The sequence below is a fragment of the Musa acuminata genome, chromosome BXJ3-10, assembly GCF_036884655.1.
Source record: "Musa acuminata AAA Group cultivar baxijiao chromosome BXJ3-10, Cavendish_Baxijiao_AAA, whole genome shotgun sequence".
NCBI lineage: Eukaryota > Viridiplantae > Streptophyta > Magnoliopsida > Zingiberales > Musaceae > Musa > Musa acuminata.
Genome location: NC_088358.1, coordinates 20,401,908 through 20,415,000, shown reverse-complemented (window position 1 = coordinate 20,415,000; position 13,093 = coordinate 20,401,908). Strand labels below are relative to the sequence as shown.

General features: G+C 40.5%; 2 protein-coding genes across 4 annotated transcripts; both read left to right on the top strand.

The window, feature by feature from the left end:
• The first annotated feature begins 466 nt into the window (after positions 1 to 466).
• LOC135651582 (signal peptide peptidase-like 4) lies at positions 467 to 11,846 on the top strand. Of its 3 annotated transcripts, none has more exons than XM_065171776.1 (12): positions 467 to 790; positions 1,521 to 1,679; positions 1,769 to 1,874; positions 3,014 to 3,133; positions 3,507 to 3,658; positions 3,773 to 3,955; positions 4,591 to 4,625; positions 4,786 to 4,942; positions 6,340 to 6,393; positions 8,446 to 8,541; positions 8,620 to 8,761; positions 10,005 to 10,121. In XM_065171776.1, the coding sequence occupies exons 1-11, from the start codon at positions 659 to 661 to the stop codon at positions 8,710 to 8,712; spliced, it is 1,287 nt and encodes a 428-aa protein (XP_065027848.1). In that variant the 5' UTR covers positions 467 to 658; the 3' UTR covers positions 8,713 to 8,761; positions 10,005 to 10,121. The 3 variants fall into 3 exon arrangements, with proteins under 3 accessions (XP_065027848.1, XP_065027847.1, XP_065027846.1); XM_065171775.1 differs by having other exon boundaries at positions 9,916 to 10,051; XM_065171774.1 differs by lacking the exon at positions 10,005 to 10,121 and adding an exon at positions 11,709 to 11,846 and having other exon boundaries at positions 468 to 790.
• Positions 9,164 to 12,214, top strand: LOC135651583 (aquaporin PIP1-2-like). The gene is made up of 5 exons (XM_065171777.1): positions 9,164 to 9,838; positions 9,916 to 9,958; positions 11,219 to 11,507; positions 11,709 to 11,849; positions 11,950 to 12,214. Exons 1-5 carry the CDS (start codon positions 9,508 to 9,510, stop codon positions 12,043 to 12,045), a joined length of 900 nt encoding a protein of 299 aa, XP_065027849.1. The 5' UTR covers positions 9,164 to 9,507; the 3' UTR covers positions 12,046 to 12,214.
• The last annotated feature ends 879 nt before the right edge of the window (positions 12,215 to 13,093 follow it).

Here is a 13,093-nt window from a genome sequence, read left to right as displayed (position 1 = left end):
CTCTGCAAAGCTATAAGGAACCATCTCGATCAAGTGGTAAGAATAGTAAAGCAACATGATGAACTTTTCATTAGAAAGAATGGAGTAAGAATGTTTTTTTTAACAATATTAATATAAATATATAATTTTAAGTATAAAAAAATTAATATAATTTTAAAAAAAATATATATAAAAATCGAAATGTTATAGATAATTAATTATTGAGGTAAATGGGAGACGGCAAACTGTCAACGGAAACAGCAGAGCGAAACCCCGCAACGGTGTTCCGCCGTATCGGCCGCCACCGTCGGTTCCCCCGGCCCGAGGGGCGCACGCAACCGTCCTTCCATGTGCCGTCGCGCACGGTGCGGGGAAATCGTAAACCGTTGATCCTTGTCAAGATTCACTTGAGCACGAATCTCGAAGCATCTTCCTCTTGCCTCACCGCCAAACCGCGCGGACGGTGGACCAGCCGCACTGACCGCAACGAAGTGGACGAGACGACGCGCCTTTGGTGGGTAGTAGTACACAATAATACACGAAAGCAGCAGTGGCGATCTACCTCTTCCTTCTTCCTTCTTCTACTCCTCTCACCCGTTTTCCATGCTTCCCCCGATTACCGTCCATTGAAATCTCCTCCTTCCGCTTCTCTCGTTCTCGGTGAGCTAAGACTAGGGTGATGGATCGGAGCAGGGCTCTGAGGGCTTTGATGCTGCTGTGGCTCATCCCCGGACTGACGTACGCCGGCGACATCGTGCACGAGGACGACAAGGCCCCGAAGTTGCCGGGATGCTCCAATCACTTCATTTTGGTGAGGATTCCCTTCTGGTTCCTCCGTTCTTGATCTGAGGGACTCTTGGTTCTTACAATGCTGGTGGACAATGTGACGTTTTTTGTTACCTGAGGTCGATATTAGAGGCGGGGTGTTATAGGCCTTCTACTTTGTCCTTGATTTGTGTGTTAGAAAGATTGCAATGTGGTTCTGAGGCCCTCGCGGAACACAAAAGGGCATCAGTAAGTAGCCCATCTTCCCTTGAATTGGGGTTAGTTTCTTGCTTTGGTTGGCTAGTCTGAAAAGAAGTGAGACATATGGTTGAGAATGACGAGAATAGCAGCTTGGCATGTTTGACATGAAAAGAGACCGCTTGAAAATGGAAAAAGAAAAGGGGAGAAATAGGGAATCTTTCACGTATTGTTGGCATTATAATTGAAACAAAACAACATAGTTAATAATCTGCAACTGAAAGAGGTGGCTTTTCGTATTTACTAAATCATGAGCTCTAGGAGGCTCATATCTTAAGTTCTTTGCATTTATAACTAAATTCTAGATTTTTTTTTTGTCTCTTTCATTTATGATGTCGCGTTTTGCATCTCTAACTAATTTTTTGCCATGTTTTATCGGCTCGATGTATTATTTCAGTTTTAGTTCTTAGTCCCAAAATACAAAAAAATTCCTCTTATTAATGATCAGTGTGTACTTTATAAAATTTAGATTCTGTTTTTGTATTTTAATTTACCATTGGTTGTCGGCTTCTGATTAGGTAAAAGTGCAAACTTGGATTAACAATGAAGAAGATAGTGAGTTTGTTGGAGTTGGTGCTCGATTTGGCACAACTATACAGACTAAGGAGAAATGCGCAAGCCGGACTCCCCTCTCTCTTTCGGATCCGTCTGATTGCTGCACTGCACCTAAGGAAAAGGTTTGTTATTCAGTCATATTTGAAGTTGTTCATACAGTTAACAAGCTTCATCTCTATTGCAGCTATTATTTGTTTGTTTCTCATGTTAGATTGCTGGAGACATTCTTTTGGTGCATCGTGGAAGGTGCAAATTTACAACAAAGGCAAAGGTTGCTGAAGCTGCTGGTGCTTCTGCTTTGTTGATCATAAATAACCGTAAGTAAAGGTCACCTTTCCTATTCTCTACATTGCTGTTTTTGCCATTAATTTTGAGTGGTCTAATAAATAAGATGTGAAGAGACAAGTCAGGGGACTCTGTTATCTTTTAGCAATCTGTTCTATTTCAGTTACATAGTCATTCCATCTCCTGTGTGAAACTTTATGCTCATCAACTCCTTATGGTATTCTTCTTCTAGTCTTTCACCTTCATTTTGGTTCATAGTTCCTCTTTATGAATATCTCCATTTATTTTCCTCATCATGTTTAAAGTAAGACCCAAATAGATGCCTTCCATAAGCCACCATCTTGTAGTTGTTTAAGTGAATCCCTTCTATCTATACTTGTGAGACAAGCTGGAGAAGATGATTTCAACTTCCAAATATTGATAGAACATTACATACTGATCATTGTTTACCAGTTCGACCAAGCACCGATGATGGACCATACCACTCAGTGTCACTTGGCATACCACTCTTTTTCCTTCTCTTAACCTTCTTAAATGTCAGGTAGTACTGGTCAGTTACTGGTGTCTCGGTCGCTAACCAAACCAATAGGGTGTCCAAACTAGTATTATTTAAAGGCTAAAACCTTGACTGGGGATTCCTAAACTTGGCCTTCATAGGGAGATGCAATCCCAGTCATGCACATTATAGAACATAGATTCACCTACTTGGAGGTTACATGTTAATCAACAACTTTCATTTTGTCAATGCTACATGGGCCTTGTTTTCTGAGTCATTAGCGAAGCTAAAAGAAACAAGTTCTTAGCTTTTGTGATATATAGAAATAGATTGATAAGTTTGAATTTGAACTGTGGCTAGAACTGCCAAAACAGAGGAAGTCTGCACTTGGTATTGCTTACATCCATGAGCGATCCATTTTGCCAACGTTCCTTTTGTTCTAATGATTATACCAACTTGGTAATAAGAACTTTCAAATTATTCTTTACAGTACAAAGATATACTTGATTCATCAATCTTTTTGCTTTCTTTATCTGACTCTTATATTCTTTGTCATGGTATCGTAAGGATAGATCCATATGCATGCTAGATAAGGCTCATTACATCTTTATGGAATATCACCTTTTAAGTTTTTTTGTAAATCTTTCTGTTTTTTATGTGTCTCTTTCTGTGCAGAACTATACAAGATGGTTTGTGAACGAAATGAGACGGATTTAGATATAAATATACCTGCAGTTATGCTACCACATGACGCAGGTGTAAGTCTGGAGAGAAGTCTTAAGAGTGGCGCTTCACGTAAGTTTTTCTGATAACATGAGATACAAAATCCCAGTATTTTTTTAAGCTCTTCTCATGATTGTTTACTCCAATGAATGCACATGTCTGCTCAGAGTGTAATGCATGTGCCTCGCCTTTCTGTCCCCTTCAGCTACTCTTACAAGGCACAGATGAACATGTTTGTTTGTTTCTACTCCTTTTTGGTCACCTGTGCAAGGCCGTGACATATAGAGATAATGTTTTTTGTAAAATTATTTTTACCATCTCTTTGTTCCATCTGGAGACATTGTAATATACAAAATCTCATTTTCTGACATTTGATTTGGCAGTAGCTGTTTTGGATTTTTTTTTTTTAATTTCAAGGAGTCCTAATTGTTCACATCTTCTTCAGTTTCTGTGCAGTTGTACTCCCCAGATCGTCCTCTTGTAGACACAGCAGAGGTTTTTCTGTGGCTTATGGCAGTTGGAACCATCTTATGTGCTTCATATTGGTCAGCATGGAGTGCTAGAGAAGCATCTATTGAGCAAGAAAAGTTGTTAAAAGTCTGCATCTTTTCTTGATGTTCTTGATTATTTGGTGTTTTATCATCTTGTAGATTTGGAACTTCTCAAATATTTTATATTTAACTGATAAAAATAATACTTAATTACTCGTAGGATGCACCAGATGAGTTTCTCAAGATGGAAACCACTGGTTCTGGCAGTGTGGTGGACATCAACACAACATCAGCAATTTTGTTCGTTGTGATTGCTTCTTGTTTCTTGATCTTACTATACAAACTCATGTCATTCTGGTTTGTGGAGCTTTTGGTGGTTCTATTTGCCATTGGTGGAGTGGAGGTGCAAACCATTACCTTATGTCTTGGCTCCTTATTTCTTTTATAGTTGTTTCTTCTAATGCAAGACTTCTAAAAGCAACAGTATCCAACTACTTGTACCATAAATGTGTTTGTGGATAAAAGTTTGGCCTACCTGAAATTTAGGAAGACTTATTTATGACTGATACACCTGACCTGGCTTGTGCCATTTAACTAATAGTTGGACCTTTATACAAGTGAAAAAATAATAATGTCTGATCCCTGTGGTTGAACCCACTCTAAAAGCAGCACAAATCTCAACGCTGTTTTTTGCTTTCTCCTGTTTGCATAATGTTTTTGTATTCTAGTCACTCTGGAAGATGTTTACTTTATTATTTAATCTTTAGTTACATAAAGTTGTTGGATTTTGCTGTAACACAATATGCACTGTCTTTCACATGCATTGGCGGTGTTATCTTAGTCCAGTGGCTTCTTCTATTCATGTCTTTACGATATTGGTTACTGTTTAAGAAAAATTATGTAGAAGCTGTAGACATTTGGTAACAGAAGTATACCATATATCAACTTTGTCCTTAAAATGTTCAGCAGATGTTTTAGGCTACTTACATGGTTTCTTGTTTTCTATTTAATTTAATTGTGTTCCTTTTATTTCTTCAGGGCCTACAAACTTGCTTGGTGGCTATGTTATCACGGTACCACAAGATTTTCATGCCCACTTTTCTGCAGTTACTGTTGTGGTTCTTAATTAGTTATAAAGCTAAAGAGTGTTTGAAATCTTTAACTCTCAACAGTGAATATTTGAGTCATGGTTCTTATTATAAAGCTCTACTAACTATCATATGATTGGCCTAGTTGGCTCAAACATGCTGGAGAAACTTTCATCAAAGTGCCCTTCTTTGGAGCTGTCTCGTATCTTACACTGGCCGTCTCTCCATTTTGTGTTGCTTTTGCCGTCCTTTGGGCTGTGTACCGACGCGTATCCTTTGCCTGGATTGGCCAAGATGTCCTGGTACGAACCTACTGTTGTTGATTATATGGCACAAGATCGTTGTTCTAATGTAGCTTGTTGAAATATCTTATCAGCCGTGATAAGATATTTATTATCGTGTTCATGTAATAACGTTTATTATCGTGACCATTTGATTTTCTAGCTTGTTGAAATATCTTATCAGCCGTGAATCAATTGGTCGTGGTTAGTTCTATCTTCAAAGTTTAGCAGATAGTAAATTTACTAATTTCAGCTTAATCATGGTGTTGATGTACAATTTTTAATTAAGTCAAACAATATATTAATTGAGATCACTCTTCTTCTTCACTCACATGCAACTTGCAACTGTCTGGATACTTGTTTCATATTTAGCTTTATTTAGTTTAACATCTAGTACTTTTAACAAAATCAAAGGCAGGCATCATATTGTTGCATGCTTACGATGTTAAGTTAACAAAAATAACAGACCAAGTCATATTAAATTTGAATATGCTGGCACCATGATTCATTAGAAGTTTGAGACCTTCACCTTATAAAGTTCAGAAGACCAAAGTTCTTGGAAATACACTAAATGGAAACAACACGAACATCACAATTTCATATGAAGGCAGAAAAGAGACATGTAACCAGCAAACCTTACAGTGAAAAGAAAAGGAAATGGAGTTGATGCCCAATATTAACTCTTCTTTTTTTTCTTTGCAACGGGTAAGTGGCAAGGGCGGAATTCGAGCCACGACCGTGTGATAAGCTGTCAAACTTTTAACCAGCTAGGCTAGATGATACCTTCAAATATTGAGACAACTGTTTTGAACATTATTTATCAAACAGCTTAGGTGTTTAAGCTGCTGGTACCTGTTGAAGCTGAAACTTCACTAATACATTTGACATTCTCTACCTAAATATTCTTCTAAATCTGGTGCCTTGTCCTACCAAAAAAAGGAGGGAGAAAGGCACACACACATACAAAAGTGAAGGCATTATCACATCACTTGCCTCTTCTTTGTCCTTGAAATTGTAAGTTGTAGTGCAAAGTTGAATTCCTATTGGGATCCAATGCTTGAAACTTCACAAGGATCCTTTGATGTTGAATAGAGGACAGTGCAAATAAGATCCTATTCGGGTTCTGTTCATATCTTTGATTCTGGTTACTTCTTGTTTTTGTACTAGCATTTGTCAATATTACAATCTTTCTTCAGTTACACTGAACAAGACTGAACTCATTCAGTGCAAGTCATACTGAATAAATGATGTTGAGCCAATTAATTACCATATTCAGAAGGCAATAACTTATATACTTGTTTTTTTTAACATTGTCAGTTCCTGCTTTCACGTTGGTGCCTGCAAATAACAGGTTTATGATGTACATCTTAGTTAGAATTTGAATTAATGTGCATTAACGTTTTCGTTTTCTTTCTTAGGGCATTGCGTTGATTATTACAGTTCTCCAAATTGTCCGAGTACCCAATCTTAAGGTAAGACTTCACATTTGAGTGCACTGGGTTTACAGGCTATGACTGGATTTTTTGTCCAACAATTGACATATTGAGCGAGGCACATTTTTACAAGCCATTTCTAAATGTCTGTGATATCATCAAAAACACTTTATATCACTTCATTTTGCTGGAAGACTTATACCAAGGTCATAATCAATAGTCTAGAAATTGATTTAACTTGTGTCGTTTTATTGTAACTTTTTTTTGTCTATGATCATGCGATCTCTGTATAACTGACTAGAAATTTTGGATATAAGCTTCTTGCTTTATACAAAGGATACATTTAAAACATAGGTCCACCTTTTGTCAAGGTGCACCTGCCACTGTTGGAACCAGCTCTCAAATTTTATTGTAATTATTCTTTTCTGCAGCCACATCAAAATGAAACCAAGTTAATGAAACTAAACTTTCCTGTTTGTACAAGTAAAATTGGCGGTTGATACCTTATGGTTGATCAGATTCAAGGCTCTTGGATTCTGCCGGTGGCTATCTGTGCCTGATATGGTGAATAAAAGTTGTATATGCCATGATTGTGTTAGACAGATCTGTTCTGCCACCAAAGCCATCAATGAAAAGGTGAGATGGAAAAAATGGTAATACGACAAAAAAGTATGTGCCTAAGTAGCTGCAGTAGTTTAGAGTTGATGAGATGAGTTGAATAATGCTTATACTAGAAATGCGGTTTGAAAGGTGACTTTGATGGACTTGGCTGCAAGACAGTATTTGAAGCATCAACTAATAAGTAAAAGTTCAGTGTTTAAATGTTTGTCTGGAGCAATCTGAACTTAAAGGATATTGATGTTTGTATAAATCACTAGACAGTGCAAGATTTATCAAGAACTTACTACCTTGTTGGTGTGCATTGTGGAAGAAGATATGTTGTTTAAATATTTCGTCAATTGTAATGAAGATAATATTCTTTCAGAAGTTACTTAGTGGGTAATAACTAGTGCTCATGCTCTCTGGTTTTTAGGTGGCAGAACAGCTATTGGATTTAAAATGATCTGTTAGGTTGTTGTGGCGTTGTTAGGTCTAAAAGTGGTATAGCATGATAACTATTCAGCTTAAACCTAAGTTTGGACTTTTTGACAGCGTTGGCACTGTTGCACTTGCTACGGTGATGATCTTGTCCTGTATAATTTTATGTCAGAGTGCAGTAATCTCTTGTTCTCTCATAATATGTACTGGGTTATATCACATATCTTTTCATGCTACATCATGGGGTTGCATCTTTAGAGGCTAATATGATGCAGTTACAGTACAATTACTAAATACAAAATTTTGCCATATCCATGTTAATGTTTGGCTTTTTCTGGTGCTAAACAGGTCTAAGAAATGTTTTATATCTAACCTGTGCAGAATTAGCCTCGTATTTGAAGGTCTATGGATGTGTTGTCTGTGGATCCAAAAAAAGACATTGCTCTTTTTTTTTTCTTTGAAATTTGACAGTCAAGAGAAAACGTCAGCTTCTCTCAGTAAAGCAGCTTTTTTATTTATGCACGAGTAAGAAGTCAGTGGTCATTAGTGGCTCAGAAGCAGAGCATATAATTGATTCTTTAGTCTGCCGAGAAATCATTTCTTACCATTTCTCTCCATGAAGGGTCATGCTTTTCATAAACTGCCATTTATCATCCATTTTGTGTCAATTCAATATCTATGTTGCACTTCTACAACTGACTGACCTTTCTTTGTGGTGCTCTCGTACATCACGTTAAACAATCATTCCATGCTTCAGAGTCGGTGCTACCTTTTACTGTGAACAATGTAAAAGATGGGCATAATTTCATCAAATTATTTCATTTGGCATAATTGTGAACATTTGTTGAAATTTACTTATGATACTCTACCTTATTGTCAATGCAATAGAAATCTGTTTACAAATTGTATTATATTGTACTTGCATTATCTTTTCCATAGATATTTCGTTTGTAAATTTATGTTGTCTCAATTCCACATATATCATCTAATTTCGTTGGTTATCTACTTGCATAAGTCACAAAATTTTCATTTTAAACTTCTGATGTTAATTAGGTGGGCATGGTTCTCCTTAGTTACGTCGCCTTCCTGTACGATATCTTTTGGGTTTTTGTATCAAAAAGGTGGTTTTATGAAAGCGTAATGATTATGGTATGTATTACATAATTATCGCTTTGTTGGATTTAGTCTGAAATACAAAGGACTAATTTTCTCATGTTTTCTTCATAGTCGTTCGAGGGGATAGGACCGCAGAGGATGGTGTTCCTATGCTTCTTAAGATCCCACGCATGTTTGATCCCTGGGGTGGATACAACATTATAGGTTTTGGTGATATCCTTCTTCCTGGGCTGTTAATTGCCTTTTCATTAAGGTCGGTCGTTACATCCTCCTTACGAAATCCATGTTTTTACTCTTGATAAATCGATAATTTATCTTTTCCTGAAAATGTTATTGGGCTGCAAGGAAGAACCTTCAAGTCGGTTACTTTCTCTGGTCAATGGTGACTTATGGTTCGGCTTGCGAGTACGCGAATGATTCGCCAAGGTTGTTTGCAGTTTATATCATGCATCGACGATAGTCACACGTGCATTAATTATTTTTGATATATTAATGTGTCACACAGCAGTCACACATGGCATCGGCAATCGTTTAGGTTATGCGTCTCATATATTAATTATTTTTTATGAAACTAAGAGTTGATTTTCTAAATTAAATAAAAAAACCTTGGTGTAATTTTAATAATAGTGGAGATATAGTTATATAATCATAATAATTATAGGTGCATTAATTGCTCTAATTATCTAATGTGACTTTAGTTCTCTTAGGAATTTTATATTAGTGAAAGGTTAGAAATGGTTACAGAACGAATCAAAGAAAGAGACGACGACACCTATCCATAACTCTTGACATTTCCAGAACCATCTGTATCAGTGCATAATTGTATGTGCCATGATATGGTATGGCATTTGAATCATCATAGACCCAAAACACCTTTATCTTCTATCTCTATCTATAAAAATGCAACCTTTCCCTGCTTCCTCAAGGCACGAACACTGACTGGGTTGAGATCTTTGGAGATCAGTGTGCCTGTGAGAGGGGAGAGAGAGAGTGAGAGAGATGGAGGGGAAAGAGGAGGATGTGAGGCTTGGAGCAAACAAGTTCACGGAGCGGCAGCCGATAGGGACAGCCGCGCAGAGCCAGGACAAGGACTACAAGGAGCCACCACCGGCTCCACTGTTTGAGCCAGGCGAGCTCAGCTCCTGGTCCTTCTACAGGGCTGGGATCGCGGAGTTCATGGCCACCTTCCTCTTCCTCTACATCACCATCCTCACCGTCATGGGGGTGGTCAAGTCCAGCACCAAGTGCTCGACCGTGGGTATCCAGGGTATCGCCTGGGCCTTTGGCGGCATGATCTTTGCCCTGGTCTACTGCACCGCTGGGATCTCAGGTGAACCACCCGATCCCTGTGTCAAGAGCTTGGCTTCGGTTCGCAGTGGTAACCGAGTTTTGTGTGACTCGTGTCAGGTGGTCATATCAACCCGGCGGTGACCTTCGGGTTGTTCCTGGCGAGGAAGCTTTCCCTCACCAGGGCTCTGTTCTACATGGTGATGCAGTGCCTGGGTGCCATCTGCGGGGCTGGTGTGGTCAAGGGGTTCCAAAAGGGGCTCTATGAGAACAACGCCCTGGTGCTCGACCGTGGGCATTCAGGGTATCGCCTGGGCCTTTGGCGGCATGATCTTTGCCCTGGTCTACTGCACCGCTGGGATCTCAGGTGAACCACCCGATCCCTGTGTCAAGAGCTTGGCTTCGGTTCGCAGCGGTAACCGAGTTTTGTGTGACCCGTGTCAGGTGGTCATATCAACCCGGCGGTGACCTTCGGGTTGTTCCTGGCGAGGAAGCTTTCCCTCACCAGGGCTCTGTTCTACATGGTGATGCAGTGCCTGGGTGCCATCTGCGGGGCTGGTGTGGTCAAGGGGTTCCAAAAGGGGCTCTATGAGAACAACGCCCTGGTGCTCGACCGTGGGCATTCAGGGTATCGCCTGGGCCTTTGGCGGCATGATCTTTGCCCTGGTCTACTGCACCGCTGGGATCTCAGGTGAACCACCCGATCCCTGTGTCAAGAGCTTGGCTTCGGTTCGCAGTGGTAACCGAGTTTTGTGTGACCCGTGTCAGGTGGTCATATCAACCCGGCGGTGACCTTCGGGTTGTTCCTGGCGAGGAAGCTTTCCCTCACCAGGGCTCTGTTCTACATGGTGATGCAGTGCCTGGGTGCCATCTGCGGGGCTGGTGTGGTCAAGGGGTTCCAAAAGGGGCTCTATGAGAACAACGCCCTGGTGCTCGACCGTGGGCATTCAGGGTATCGCCTGGGCCTTTGGCGGCATGATCTTTGCCCTGGTCTACTGCACCGCTGGGATCTCAGGTGAACCACCCGATCCCTGTGTCAAGAGCTTGGCTTCGGTTCGCAGCGGTAACCGAGTTTTGTGTGACCCGTGTCAGGTGGTCATATCAACCCGGCGGTGACCTTCGGGTTGTTCCTGGCGAGGAAGCTTTCCCTCACCAGGGCTCTGTTCTACATGGTGATGCAGTGCCTGGGTGCCATCTGCGGGGCTGGTGTGGTCAAGGGGTTCCAAAAGGGGCTCTATGAGAACAACGCCCTGGTGCTCGACCGTGGGCATTCAGGGTATCGCCTGGGCCTTTGGCGGCATGATCTTTGCCCTGGTCTACTGCACCGCTGGGATCTCAGGTGAACCACCCGATCCCTGTGTCAAGAGCTTGGCTTCGGTTCGCAGCGGTAACCGAGTTTTGTGTGACTCGTGTCAGGTGGTCATATCAACCCGGCGGTGACCTTCGGGTTGTTCCTGGCGAGGAAGCTTTCCCTCACCAGGGCTCTGTTCTACATGGTGATGCAGTGCCTGGGTGCCATCTGCGGGGCTGGTGTGGTCAAGGGGTTCCAAAAGGGGCTCTATGAGAACAACGGTGGTGGGGCAAACGTGGTGGCTCCTGGCTACACCAAGGGTGATGGCTTGGGTGCTGAGATCGTGGTCACCTTCATCCTCGTCTACACTGTCTTCTCTGCCACTGATGCCAAGAGGAGTGCTCGGGACTCTCATGTGCCTGTAAGCTGTTCTTGTTTATGACTATATCACCTGTCAAACAATAATCTCTCTCTCTCTCTCCTGTGCTAAATTTGTATGTTCGAGCTTGATGTTGTGCTTAATGTGTTGATCAACTTCCACAATTCCTCCACGGCTGCCATTTTCCTGTCTGTAAGAGAGTTCTTGAGGTTTTGCGCTAAAGACTCCTGTGAATCCGTGCAGATCCTTGCTCCGCTGCCTATTGGCTTTGCAGTGTTCCTGGTTCACCTGGCTACCATCCCCATCACTGGCACAGGTATCAATCCTGCCAGGAGTCTTGGAGCTGCAATCATCTACAACAAGGGCCATGCTTGGGATGACCATGTAAGTCTAAGGAGGAAGTGATCAAGTGCTCTCATCTCCCTTCACATTATCTTCTTTAATCTTTCACTTATTTGACTAAATTATGATTCCTTATCCTCAGTGGATATTCTGGGTTGGGCCATTCATTGGAGCTGCTCTTGCTGCCTTGTACCACCAGGTAGTCATCAGGGCAATCCCATTCAAGAGCAGGTCATGAGCTTCCTGAAAAGATGCTGTGGTTTCTGTCATGTCTCTCTGTCTCTGTCAATGTGTTGCAGCACTGTGGTTGTCTTAAATGTGTGAACTGGACATTGCTTTATTGTTGTTGCTGTACTCAGTGTATTTCTGGCAGATTCCTACTTCTGAAGCATATTCTTCTCTTAGAATATTCATCCTTCATCACTTGAAATGTTGTTATATATATATATATATATATATATATATATATATATATATATATATATATATATATATATATATATATATATATATATCTCCAGGTTCTTCAGCATTATCATGGGGAAGTTTTGGTAAAGAAAGAAATAAATCCAAAACAATTGTGGCAGTTGATGGTGGAGTGGAAGAACAATGAGAACTTTTTAGGATTCTTTTGCAGCCTGGCATTGCACTTCTCTGCAAACTTTGTAAGCTGTCATCCTCACCCCATCTACTCAAAAGAAGGTTGATGAGCACACTTTTATTATATCTCTTGGAGTCATTCAATAGTCGTTTTTGTTTGTCTCTCTTGAGAGTGGAAGTGATATAGTGACATCCACTGGGTGGGTCATGATAAAATAATTCAGAGTTGAAAATATACATGCCATTTTTTTTCTTGTATGCTAAGGCTAATTAATAATATGCTATTTCATGCACTGCAAGTCAATAATAGTGTAACATTATGATAAGCCAATTGATCCATGGAAACCTAATCCAGAGAAGGTGGGGTGAAGTAATAACATCTAACAATGTGTGGGAGAAGATGATTCATATGGCAAGATGGTGAGAGTTCATTGATCCATCTTGTTGGGTTATCTCTTTTCTGAGGAGCTGATTGGTTAGTTAGTCTAAATATGATTTGGTTCTACCCAGAGATTAATTTGGCTACAATAATGTAGTTTGATCTCACCTATTATCTAGAAAGTAGATACAGTGAAACCCTCCTGTTGCTTGTGAAGAAGAATAGAACACTATTGAGATAGATGAATTGATAAAGAGAGAGAGAGAGAGAGAGAGAGAGAGAGACCCTATTGATATAGCATAGCACA

Excerpts from the sequence above, each read along its gene's own strand:
- LOC135651582 (XM_065171774.1), top strand. The coding sequence starts at position 659 with ATGGATCGGAGCAGGGCTCTGAGGGCTTTGATGCTGCTGTGGCTCATC. Across the intron at positions 4,626-4,785 it reads TTGGTGGCTATGTTATCACG|TTGGCTCAAACATGCTGGAG; the intron begins GTACCACAAGAT and ends TGATTGGCCTAG. Across the intron at positions 6,394-8,445 it reads TCCGAGTACCCAATCTTAAG|GTGGGCATGGTTCTCCTTAG; the intron begins GTAAGACTTCAC and ends GATGTTAATTAG.
- LOC135651583 (XM_065171777.1), top strand. The coding sequence starts at position 9,508 with ATGGAGGGGAAAGAGGAGGATGTGAGGCTTGGAGCAAACAAGTTCACG. Across the intron at positions 9,959-11,218 it reads ACCTTCGGGTTGTTCCTGGC|TATCAACCCGGCGGTGACCT; the intron begins GAGGAAGCTTTC and ends GTCAGGTGGTCA. Across the intron at positions 11,850-11,949 it reads GCCATGCTTGGGATGACCAT|TGGATATTCTGGGTTGGGCC; the intron begins GTAAGTCTAAGG and ends CCTTATCCTCAG.